The sequence below is a fragment of the Perca flavescens genome, chromosome 4 (assembly GCF_004354835.1).
Source record: "Perca flavescens isolate YP-PL-M2 chromosome 4, PFLA_1.0, whole genome shotgun sequence".
In the NCBI taxonomy this organism is placed as follows: Eukaryota; Metazoa; Chordata; class Actinopteri; order Perciformes; family Percidae; genus Perca; species Perca flavescens.
Window position 1 is genome coordinate 15,856,127 of NC_041334.1, and position 12,698 is coordinate 15,868,824.

The 12,698-nt window shown below is 29.3% G+C and overlaps 1 protein-coding gene across 1 annotated transcript in view; it reads left to right on the top strand.

Moving 5' to 3' along the window:
* Positions 1-11,451, top strand: part of LOC114554064 (metabotropic glutamate receptor 4) — a 141,956-nt gene extending 130,505 nt beyond the window's left edge. Inside the window, exon 10 of the mRNA XM_028575640.1 lies at positions 10,948-11,451. Within this exon, the coding sequence (XP_028431441.1) occupies positions 10,948-10,997 (50 nt within the window). The 3' untranslated portion in view covers positions 10,998-11,451. The remainder of the gene's footprint in view (positions 1-10,947) is intronic.
* Positions 11,452-12,698: the final 1,247 nt, after the last annotated feature.

Genomic DNA, 12,698 nt, shown 5'->3' on the forward strand with positions numbered 1-12,698 from the left:
CATAAAACGTCATATTATTGTATGTCAAAAAAAGTCATAGTATAGTATGTTGAAAAAAGTCATAGTACAGTATGTTGAAAAAAGGTCTTAGTATAGTGTGACTTTCCTTTGGACATCTGAATAAAAAAAAAATAATAGGCTTAAACAGGATTCAAACTCCCAACGTAGGGCTCCAAAACCAGTTTTCTAACAGACTGAGCTATAAAGTGAGACATAGTATTACATTTTGAAAAAAGACATGAAGAGTCATAGAATACTATGTTGAACAAATTTGTAGTATAATATGTCGACAAAAAGTCATAAACAGTCATAGTATAGTATGTTGAAAAAGTGACAGTATAGTATGTCGAAAAAAGACATATTATAGTATGTCGAAAAAAGTGGAAAAAAGTCACAGTATAGTATGTTGAAAAAAGTCATAGTATAGTATGTCGAAAACAGTCATAGTATAGTATGTCAAAAAAAGTCATAGTATAGTATGTCGAAAACAGTCATAGTATAGTATGTCGAAAAAAGACAAAAGTCATAGAATAGTATGATGAAAAGTCATAAAAAGTCATAGTATAGTATGTTGAAAAAAGTCAAAAAACATCATATTATAGTATGTCGAAAAAAAGTCATAGTATTGTATGTCGAAAAAAAGTCATAGTATTGTATGTCGAAAAAAGTTATAAAAAGGTCATAGTATAGCATGTTGAAAAAGTCACAGTAGAGTATGTTGAAAAAAATAAAAAAGTCATAGTATAGTATGTCAAAAAAAGACAAAAAGTCATAGAATAGTATGGCAAAAAAAGTCATGAAACGTCATATTATTGTATGTCAAAAAAAGTCATAGTATAGTATGTTGAAAAAAGTCATAGTATAGTATGTTGTAAAAAGGTCTTAGTATAGTGTGACTTTCCTTTGGACATCTGAATTTAAAAAGAAAAAATAGGCTTAAACAGGATTCAAACTCCCAACGTAGGGCTCCAAAACCAGTTTTCTAACAGACTGAGCAATAAAGTGAGACATAGTATTACATTTTGAAAAAAGACATGAAGAGTCATAGAATACTATGTTGAACAAATTTGTAGTATAGTATGTCGACAAAAAGTCATAAACAGTCATAGTATAGTATGTTGAAAAAAGTGGAAAAAAAGTCATAGTATAGTATGTCGAAAAAAAGTCATAGTATAGTATGTCGAAAAAAATGGAAAAAAGTCACAGTATAGTATGTTGAAAAAAGTCATAGTATAGTATGTCGAAAAAAGTCATAGTATAGTGTGTCGAAAACAGTCATAGTATAGTATGTTTAAAACAGTCATAGTATAGTATGTCGAAAAAAGACAAAAGTCATAGAATAGTATGATGAAAAGTCATAAAAAGGTCATAGTATAGTATGTTGAAAAAAGTCATGAAACATCATATTAAAGTATGTCGAAAAAAAGTGATAGTATTGTATGTCAAAAAAAAGTCATAGTATTGTATGTGGAAAAAAGTCATAAAAAGATCATAGTATAGCATGTTGAAAAAGTCACAGTAGAGTATGTTGAAAAAAATAAAAAAGTCATAGTATAGTATGTTGAAAAAAGTCATAGTATAGTATGTCGAAAAAAGTTATAAAAAGGTCATAGTATAGCATGTTGAAAAAGTCACAGTAGAGTATGTTGAAAAAAATAAAAAAGTCATAGTATAGTATGTTGAAACAAGTCATAGTATAGTATGTCAAACAAAGACAAAAAGTCATAGAATTGTATGGCGAAAAAAGTCATAAAACGTCATATTGTATGTCAAAAAACGTCATAGTATAGTATGTTGAAACAAGTCATAGTATAGTATGTCAAAAAAAGACAAAAAGTCATAGAATAGTATGGCAAAAAAAGTCATAAAACGTCATATTATTGTATGTCAAAAAAGTCATAGTATAGTATGTTGAAAAAAGTCATAGTATAGTATGTTGAAAAAAGGTCTTAGTATAGTGTGACTTTCCTTTGGACATCTGAATTAAAAAAAAAAAAAAAGGCTTAAACAGGATTCAAATTCCCAACGTAGGGCTCCAAAACCAGTTTTCTAAAAGACTGAGCTATAAAGTGAGACATAGTATTACATTTTGAAAAAAGACATGAAGAGTCATAGAATACTATGTTGAACAAATTTGTAGTATAGTATGTCGACAAAAAGTCATAAACAGTCATAGTATAGTATGTTGAAAAAGTGACAGTATAGTATGTTGAAAAAAGTCATAGTATAGTATGTCGAAAAAAGTCATATTATAGTATGTCGAAAAAAGTGGAAAAAAGTCACAGTATAGTATGTTGAAAAAAGTCATAGTATAGTATGTCGAAAACAGTCATAGTATAGTATGTCGAAAAAAGACAAAAGTCATAGAATAGTATGATGAAAAGTCATAAAAAGTCATAGTATAGTATGTTGAAAAAAGTCAAAAAACATCATATTGTAGTATGTCGAAAAAATGTGATAGTATTGTATGTCAAAAAAAAGTCATAGTATTGTATGTGGAAAAAAGTTATAAAAAGGTCATAGTATAGCATGTTGAAAAAGTCACAGTAGAGTATGTTGAAAAAAATAAAAAAGTCATAGTATAGTATGTCAAAAAAAGACAAAAAGTCATAGAATAGTATGGCGAAAAAAGTCATGAAACGTCATATTATTGTATGTCAAAAAAAGTCATAGTATAGTATGTTGAAAAAAGTCATAGTATAGTATGTTGAAAAAAGGTCTTAGTATAGTGTGACTTTCCTTTGGACATCTGAATTTAAAAAGAAAAAATAGGCTTAAACAGGATTCAAACTCCCAACGTAGGGCTCCAAAACCAGTTTTCTAACAGACTGAGCAATAAAGTGAGACATAGTATTACATTTTGAAAATACTATGTTGAACAAATTTGTAGTATAGTATGTCGACAAAAAGTCATAAACAGTCATAGTATAGTATGTTGAAAAAGTGACAGTATAGTATGTTGAAAAAAGTCATAGTATAGTATGTCGAAAAAAGTCACAGTATAGTATGTTGAAAAAAGTCATAGTATAGTATGTCGAAAAAAATGGAAAAAAGTCACAGTATAGTATGTTGAAAAAAGTCATAGTATAGTATGTCGAAAAAAGTCATATTATAGTATGTTGAAAAAAGTGGAAAAAAGTCACAGTATAGTATGTTGAAAAAAGTCATAGTATAGTATGTTGAAAACAGTCATAGTATAGTATGTCGAAAACAGTCATAAAACATCATATTATAGTATGTCGAAAAAAAGTCATAGTATTGTATGTGGAAAAAAGTCATAAAAAGGTCATAGTATAGCATGTTGAAAAAGTCACAGTAGAGTAGGTTGAAAAAAATAAAAAAGTCATAGTATACTGTAGTATGTTGAAAAAAGTCATAGAATAGTATGGCGAAAAAAGTCATAAAACGTCATATTATTGTATGTCAAAAAAAGTCATAGTATAGTATGTTGAAACAAGTCATATTATAGTATGTCGAAAAAGTGGAAAAAAGTCACAGTATAGTATGTTGAAAAAAGTCATAGTATAGTATGTCGAAAACAGTCATAGTATAGTATGTCGAAAACAGTCATAGTATAGTATGTTGAAAAAAGACAAAAGTCATAGAATAGTATGATGAAAAGTCATAAAAAGTCATAGTATAGTATGTTGAAAAAAGTCATAAAACATCATATTATAGTATGTCGAAAAAAAGTGATAGTATTGTATGTCGAAAAAAAGTCATAGTATTGTATGTCAAAAAAAGTTATAAAAAGGTCATAGTGTAGCATGTTGAAAAAGTCACAGTAGAGTATGTTGAAAAAGTCATAGTTTTGTATGTCAAAAAAAGTTATAAAAAGGTCATAGTGTAGCATGTTGAAAAAGTCACAGTATAGTATGTTGAAAAAAGTCATAGTATAGTATGTCGAAAAAAGTCACAGTATAGTATGTTGAAAAAAGTCATAGTATAGTATGTCGAAAAAAATGGAAAAAAGTCACAGTATAGTATGTTGAAAAAAGTCATAGTATAGTATGTCGAAAAAAGTCATATTATAGTATGTTGAAAAAAGTGGAAAAAAGTCACAGTATAGTATGTTGAAAAAAGTCATAGTATAGTATGTTGAAAACAGTCATAGTATAGTATGTCGAAAACAGTCATAAAACATCATATTATAGTATGTCGAAAAAAAGTGATAGTATTGTATGTCGAAAAAAAGTCATAGTATTGTATGTCAAAAAAAGTTATAAAAAGGTCATAGTGTAGCATGTTGAAAAAGTCACAGTAGAGTATGTTGAAAAAGTCATAGTATTGTATGTCAAAAAAAGTTATAAAAAGGTCATAGTGTAGCATGTTGAAAAAGTCACAGTATAGTATGTTGAAAAAAGTCATAGTATAGTATGTCGAAAAAAGTCACAGTATAGTATGTTGAAAAAAGTCATAGTATAGTATGTCGAAAAAAATGGAAAAAAGTCACAGTATAGTATGTTGAAAAAAGTCATAGTATAGTATGTCGAAAAAAATAAAAAAGTCATAGTATAGTATAGTATGTCGAAAAAAGTCATAGTATAGTATGTCGAAAAAAGTCATATTATAGTATGTCAAAAAAAGTGGAAAAAAGTCACAGTATAGTATGTTGAAAAAGTCATAGTATAGTATGTCGAAAACAGTCATAGTATAGTATGTTGAAAAAAGACAAAAGTCATAGAATAGTATGATGAAAAGTCATAAAAAGTCATAGTATAGTATGTTGAAAAAAGTCATAAAACATCATATTATAGTATGTCGAAAAAAAGTGATAGTATTGTATGTCGAAAAAAAGTCATAGTATTGTATGTCAAAAAAAGTTATAAAAAGGTCATAGTGTAGCATGTTGAAAAAGTCACAGTAGAGTATGTTGAAAAAGTCATAGTATAGTATGTCGAAAACAGTCATAGTATAGTATCTCGAAAAAAGACAAAAGTCATAGAATAGTATGATGAAAAGTCATAAAAAGTCATAGTATAGTATGTTGAAAAAAGTCATAAAACGTCATATTATTGTATGTCAAAAAAGTCATAGTATAGTATGTTGAAAAAAGTCATAAAACGTCATATTATTGTATGTCAAAAAAGTCATAGTATAGTATGTTGAAAAAAGTCATAGTATAGTATGTTGAAAAAAGGTCTTAGTATAGTGTGACTTTCCTTTGGACATCTGAATTAAAAAAAAAAAATAGGCTTAAACAGGATTCAAACTCTCAACGTAGGGCTCCAAAACCAGTTTTCTAACAGACTGAGTGATGAAGTGAGACATAGTATTACATTTTGAAAAAAGACATGAAGAGTCATAGAATACTATGTTGAACAAATTTGTAGTATAGTATGTCGACAAAAAGTCATAAACAGTCATAGTATAGTATGTTGAAAAAGTGACAGTATAGTATGTGGAAAAAAGTCATAGTATAGTATGTCGAAAAAAGTCACAGTATAGTATGTTGAAAAAAGTCATAGTATAGTATGTCGAAAAAAGTCATAGTATAGTATGTCGAAAAAAGTGGAAAAAAGTCACAGTATAGTATGTTGAAAAAAGTCATAGTATAGTATGTCGAAAAATGTCATATTATAGTATGTCAAAAAAAGTGGAAAAAAGTCACAGTATAGTATGTTGAAAAAGTCATTGTATAGTATGTTGAAAACAGTCATAGTATAGTATGTTGAAAAAAGACAAAAGTCATAGAATAGTATGATGAAAAGTCATAAAAAGTCATAGTATAGTATGTTGAAAAAAGTCATAAAACATCATATTATAGTATGTCGAAAAAAAGTGATAGTATTGTATGTCGAAAAAAAGTCATAGTATTGTATGTCAAAAAAAGTTATAAAAAGGTCATAGTGTAGCATGTTGAAAAAGTCACAGTAGAGTATGTTGAAAAAGTCATAGTATAGTATGTCGAAAACAGTCATAGTATAGTATGTCGAAAAAAGTGGAAAAAAGTCACAGTATAGTATGTTGAAAAAAGTCATAGTATAGTATGTCGAAAAACGTCATATTATAGTATGTCAAAAAAAGTGGAAAAAAGTCACAGTATAGTATGTTGAAAAAGTCATTGTATAGTATGTTGAAAACAGTCATAGTATAGTATGTTGAAAAAAGACAAAAGTCATAGAATAGTATGATGAAAAGTCATAAAAAGTCATAGTATAGTATGTTGAAAAAAGTCATAAAACATCATATTATAGTATGTCGAAAAAAAGTGATAGTATTGTATGTCGAAAAAAAGTCATAGTATTGTATGTCAAAAAAAGTTATAAAAAGGTCATAGTGTAGCATGTTGAAAAAGTCACAGTAGAGTATGTTGAAAAAGTCATAGTATAGTATGTCGAAAACAGTCATAGTATAGTATGTCAAGAAAAGACAAAAGTCATAGAATAGTATGATGAAAAGTCATAAAAAGTCATAGTATAGTATGTCGAAAAAAGTCATAAAACATCATATTATAGTATGTCGAATAAAAGTGATAGTATTGTATGTCAAAAAAAAGTCATAGTATTATATGTCAAAAAAAGTTATAAAAAGGTCATAGTATAGCATATTGAAAAAGTCACAGTAGAGTATGTTGAAAAAAATAAAAAAGTCATATTATAGTATGTCAAAAAAAAGTGATAGTATTGTATGTCGAAAAAAAGTCACAGTAGAGTATGTTGAAAAAAATAAAAAAGTCATAGTATAGTATGTTGAAAGAAGTCATAGTATTATATGTCAAAAAAAGTTATAAAAAGGTCATAGTATAGCATATTGAAAAAGTCACAGTAGAGTATGTTGAAAAAAATAAAAAAGTCATAGTATAGTATGTCAAAAAAAGACAAAAAGTCATAGAATAGTATGGCGAAAAAAGTCATGAGACGTCATATTATTGTATGTCAAAAAAGTCATAGTAGAGTATGTTGAAAAAAGTCATAGTATAGTATGGTGAAAAAAGGTCTTAGTATAGTGTGACTTTCCTTTGGACATCTGAATTAAAAAAAAAAAAAAATAGGCTTAAACAGGATTCAAACTCCCAACGTAGGGCTCCAAAACCAGTTTTCTAACAGACTGAGCTATAAAATGGGACATAGTATTACATTTTGAAAAAAGACATGAAGAGTCATAGAATTCTATGTTGAACAAATTTGTAGTATAGTATGTCGACAAAAAGTCATAAACAGTCATAGTATGGTATGTTGAAAAAGTGACAGTATAGTATGTTGAAAAAAGTCATAAAAAAGTGGAAAAAAAGTCATAGTATAGTATGTCGAAAACAGTCATAGTATAGTATGTCGAAAACAGTCATAGTATAGTATGTCGAAAAAAGACAAAAGTCATAGAATAGTATGATGAAAAGTCATAAAAAGTCACACTATAGTATGTTGAAAAAAGTCATAGTATAGCATGTCGAAAAAAATGGAAAAAAGTCACAGTATAGTATGTTGAAAAAAGTCCTAGTATAGTATGTTGAAAAAAGTCATAGTATAGTATGTCGAAAAAAGTGGAAAAAAGTCACAGTATAGTATGTTGAAAAAAGTCATAGTATAGTATGTCGAAAAAAGTGATAGTATAGTATGTCGAAAACAGTCATAATATAGTATGTCGAAAACAGTCATAGTATAGTATGTCGATAAAAGACAAAAGTCATAGAATAGTATGATGAAAAGTCATAAAAAGTCATAGTATAGTATGTTGAAAAAAGTCATAAAACATCATATTATAGTATGTCAAAAAAAAGTGATAGTATTGTATGTCGAAAAAAAGTCACAGTAGAGTATGTTGAAAAAAATAAAAAAGTCACAGTATAGTATGTTGAAAAAGTCACAGTAGAGTATGTTGAAAAAAATAAAAAAGTCATAGTATAGTATGTTGAAAGAAGTCATAGTATAGTATTTCGAATAAAGTTATAAAAAGGTCATAGTATAGCATGTTGAAAAAGTCACAGTAGAGTATGTTGAAAAAATTAAAAAAGTCATAGTATAGTATGTCAAAAAAAGACAAAAAGTCATAGAATAGTATGGCGAAAAAAGTCATGAAACGTCATATTATTGTATGTCAAAAAAAGTCATAGTATAGTATGTTGAAAAAGTCATAGTATAGTTTGTTGAAAGAGGTCTTAGTATAGTGTGACTTTCCTTTGGACATCTGAATTAAAAAAAAAAAAAAATAGGCTTAAACAGGATTCAAACTCCCAACGTAGGGCTCCAAAACCAGTTTTCTAACAGACTGAGCTATAAAATGAGACATATTATTACATTTTGAAAAAAGACATGAAGAGTCATAGAATACTATGTTGAACAAAGTTGTAGTATAGTATGTCGACAAAAAGTCATAAACAGTCATAGTATAGTATGTTGAAAAAGTGACAGTATAGTATGTTGAAAAAAGTCATAGTATAGTATGTCGAAAAAAAGTCATAGTATAGTATGTCGAAAAAAATGGAAAAAAGTCACAGTATAGTATGTTGAAAAAAGTCATAGTATAGTATGTCGAAAAAAAGTCATAGTATAGTATGTCGAAAACAGTCATAGTATAGTATGTCGAAAAAAGACAAAAGTCATAGAATAGTATGATGAAAAGTCATAAAAAGTCACAGTATAGTATGTTGAAATAAGTCATAGTATAGTATGTCGAAAAAAATGGAAAAAAGTCACAGTATAGTATGTTGAAAAAAGTCCTAGTATAGTATGTTGAAAAAAGTCATAGTATAGTATGTCGAAAAAAGTGGAAAAAAGTCACAGTATAGTATGTTGAAAAAAGTCATAGTATAGTATGTCGAAAAAAGTCATAGTATAGTATGTCGAAAACAGTCATAATATAGTATGTCGAAAACAGTAATAGTATAGTATGTCAAAAAAAGACAAAAGTCATAGAATAGTATGATGAAAAGTCATAAAAAGTCATAGTATAGTATGTTGAAAAAAGTCATAAAACATCATATTATAGTATGTCAAAAAAAAGTGATAGTATTGTATGTCGAAAAAAAGTCATAGTATTGTATGTGGAAAAAAGTCCTAAAAAGGTCATAGTATAGCATGTTGAAAAAGTCACAGTAGAGTATGTTGAAAAAAATAAAAAAGTCATAGTATAGTATGTTGAAAAAAGTCATAGTATAGTATGTCGAAAAAAGTTATAAAAAGGTCATAGTATAGCATGTTGAAAAAGTCACAGTAGAGTATGTTGAAAAAAATAAAAAAGTCATAGTATAGTATGTCAAAAAAAGACAAAAAGTCATAGAATAGTATGGCAAAAAAAGTTATAGTATAGTATGTTGAAAAAAGTCATAGTATAGTATGTTGAAAAAAGTCATAGTATAGTATGTTGAAAAAAGGTCTTAGTATAGTGTGACTTTCCTTTGGACATCTGAATTTAAAAAGAAAAAATAGGCTTAAACAGGATTCAAACTCCCAACGTAGGGCTCCAAAACCAGTTTTCTAACAGACTGAGCTATAAAGTGAGACATAGTATTACATTTTGAAAAAAGACATGAAGAGTCATAGAATACTATGTTGAACAAATTTGTAGCATAGTATGTCGACAAAAAGTCATAAACAGTCACAGTATAGTATGTTGAAAAAGTAACAGTATAGTATGTTGAAAAAAGTCATAGTATAGTATGTCGAAAAAAGTGGAAAAAAAGTCGTAGTATAGTATGTCGAAAAAAAGTCACAGTAGAGTATGTTGAAAAAAATAAAAAAGTCACAGTATAGTATGTTGAAAAAAGTCATAGTATAGTACGTCAAAAAAAGTGGAAAAAAGTCACTGTATAGTTTGTCGAAAAAAGTCATAGTATTGTATGTCGAAAAAAAGTCATAGTATTGTATGTGGAAAAAAGTCATAGTATAGTATGTCAAAAAAGTGGAAAAAAGTCATAGTATAGTGTGTCCAAAACAGTCATAACATTTTATGTCGAAAAAAGACATGAAAAGTCATAGAATAGTATGTCAAAAAAGTCATAAAACGTCATATTATAGTATGTCGAAAAAAGTCATAGTATAGTATGTCGAAAAAACTTGGAAAAAAAGTCATGTTATAGTATGTCGAAAAAAAGTCATAGTATAGTATGTCGAAAAAAGTCATAGCATTTTATGTTGAAAAAGACATGAAAAGTCATAGAATAGTATGTCAAAAAATGTTGTAAAACGTCATATTATAGTATGTCCAAAAAAGTCATTAGTATGTTGAAAAAACTGGAAAAAGTCATAATATAGAATTTAGAAAAACTGGAAAAACGTCATAATATAGTATGTCGAAAAAAGTCACAGTATAGTATGTTGAAAAAAGTCATAATATAGAATGTCGAAAAAAGTCATAGTATAGTATGTCAAAAAAAGTCATAGTATAGTATGTCAAAAACAGTCATAGTATAGTATGTCAAAAAAGTCATAGTATAGTATGTCGAAAAAAGTCATAGTATAGTGTGACTTTCCTTTGGACATCTGACTTTATGGGAATCCCACTCCCAACCTAAGACTCCAAAATCAGACTTCTAACAGACTGAACTATAAATCAAGTCATGGTATAGTATGTCGAAAAAGGTCATAGTATTGTATGTCGAAAACAGTCATACTATAGTATGTAAAAAACAAAATCATAAAAATCATAGTATAATGTCATAAAATGTCATAAAAAGCCATAGTATAGTATGTCATAAAAAAGACAAACAACCTCTATGGACAAATATAGACATTGAAAACAACATACGAAATTCAATACCACAGAAATGACATATATGACTTTAATATTTTTTCATACTTTTAGAGGGCCTACTTGTTGATTGATTGATTTGTCATTTATCAGCAACTGAGCACAGCCATTATTTGATATTTCATCTTACACATCAGGAAAACAAGGCCAAAGAAAACACATACATGCCCTTCAGGGGTCTTTCTTATCTCATATGTTATTATAGTTCATCTTGACTCCATTTGACTCTCAATCTTCCCTCTCATTCTTTTCTTTCAGCTTTCCCAACAAAGCAAACCTACATCAGCTACAGCAACCATGCAATCTAAGGGACAATGGTTGTTATCATAATTCAGGATTTTCCACCTAGATGGAGAAAAACATGCAGTGGGTTTTCACACAGCCGGCATAAAAAATGGATGTGTCATTGTACGGGTGGAGATCACAGAAGCGTTGCCCAAAGACGTGACTTGGTGAGGAGAGACCACAGGGATGGACTAAACAGGGGACCAGAACAGATAACAGTACAATTGTAAGGTTCCATCTTCTCTCTGCCTCACAAGAATACACAAAAAAAAAAGAAAAATGAGAAATACTTGCATGGAAGAGGCCTGGAGACTGATGGATGGAGCTTTCCTTTTGAGTGTTTACATTTCAGCTATGCCCTCTTTCAAAGACTTGTCTGTCATCTTGAGCAGTGCTGACTGAAACCGAACTTAAATCAAGAATATGTTCAGATGTTCTCAATGTGGTAATTGATCTTAAACCCTCAAAGCATCACAAGGGATTAATCAACACCAAAAAGGCATGAAATCATGACCAATGGATTTCTATAGGGGGGGAGGGTTGTGTTTGTTTGTATTTCTAAATGTATTCCGGTATCATGAGTCAAATTACTGGAAATGGTGATCATCTCACCAATGCAACCAATCTGTACCAGACTCCATGCCGTTTGTCCCCCTCTTCCAGGTTTCCACTGAGTCAATAAGAAGAACTACACTTAGATGGTCTCTGCCAATTTTGAGCATGCCAGTTTCAACATCCTGTGTTGTGTTGTTAAAAAAAAAAAAAAAAAAAAATTAAGAAAAGAAAAGAAAAAATATTATCTTTGGAATGCGTTTAAACTCTGTTGCAGCGTTGTTAACACTTGTTTAGGCCTGGGCCTATTGTACGTAAAAAAAAATTGTCAAATGGTGAAGGTCTAGTGAGTGATTATTTATCTGTGCTTAAGTGAGGTCATGACTGCATTACCAGCTAGCCCAAGGCTGTCACTGCCCTCCGCATACCTGTCTGTGCTTTGAAACAGTGGCTTGTGGTTAAAATAAACAGTATTTTATCCGGGAGATGTTCCTGTAAGCTGTCAGCCAGGATGGCCCTCCCATCACTGCCACCAGCTATTCTCTTGGTCACACATAGTGTAAGGGTAAAGCTTAGCTGTACAGATCCATTAGGAGGTGAATTAAGATGAAGTATGCCCTTCAGAGGATTGTGCTACATGACCTGAAGGTGATACCCATAATTCACCGGCTACTGAGAAAATTCATTACTATACATGTCCTTCGCAGGCACTCTCGTGATGAGGAGGAGGTGTCAGGAAGTTGTAAGGCTTTTCAATAAATGAAAATCGAATTCCAAAAGTATACAATATCTCTATCAATCACCCTCAGCTCGCTGAACAGATTAATAGTTGGCTTCATGCAGTATAAAAGCCCTCTAATGTCTTGGGAAAAAACATTGTGGGGTCATTTGTGTTGTGAATTCAATGCTGATCTTCATGCCTCCCTCTGTATTACTTTCAACACCATTTGTGTTGCAGAATAAAATGTGAGTGCTGACCAAATTAAATGGCAAGTTAATGTATGTTATTAAATAGATTGATGATGTCTGCTTTGTGTCCTGACATATCTTAAAATTGGGGAAAATGTACAAAAAGATACAGTGCCTGGCTATCTGATTATGTATTTGTAAAACCTCATGAAAACTAATGAAGTGTGTGAAGCATGTTTAGTTTTTTTATATACAAAATTTTA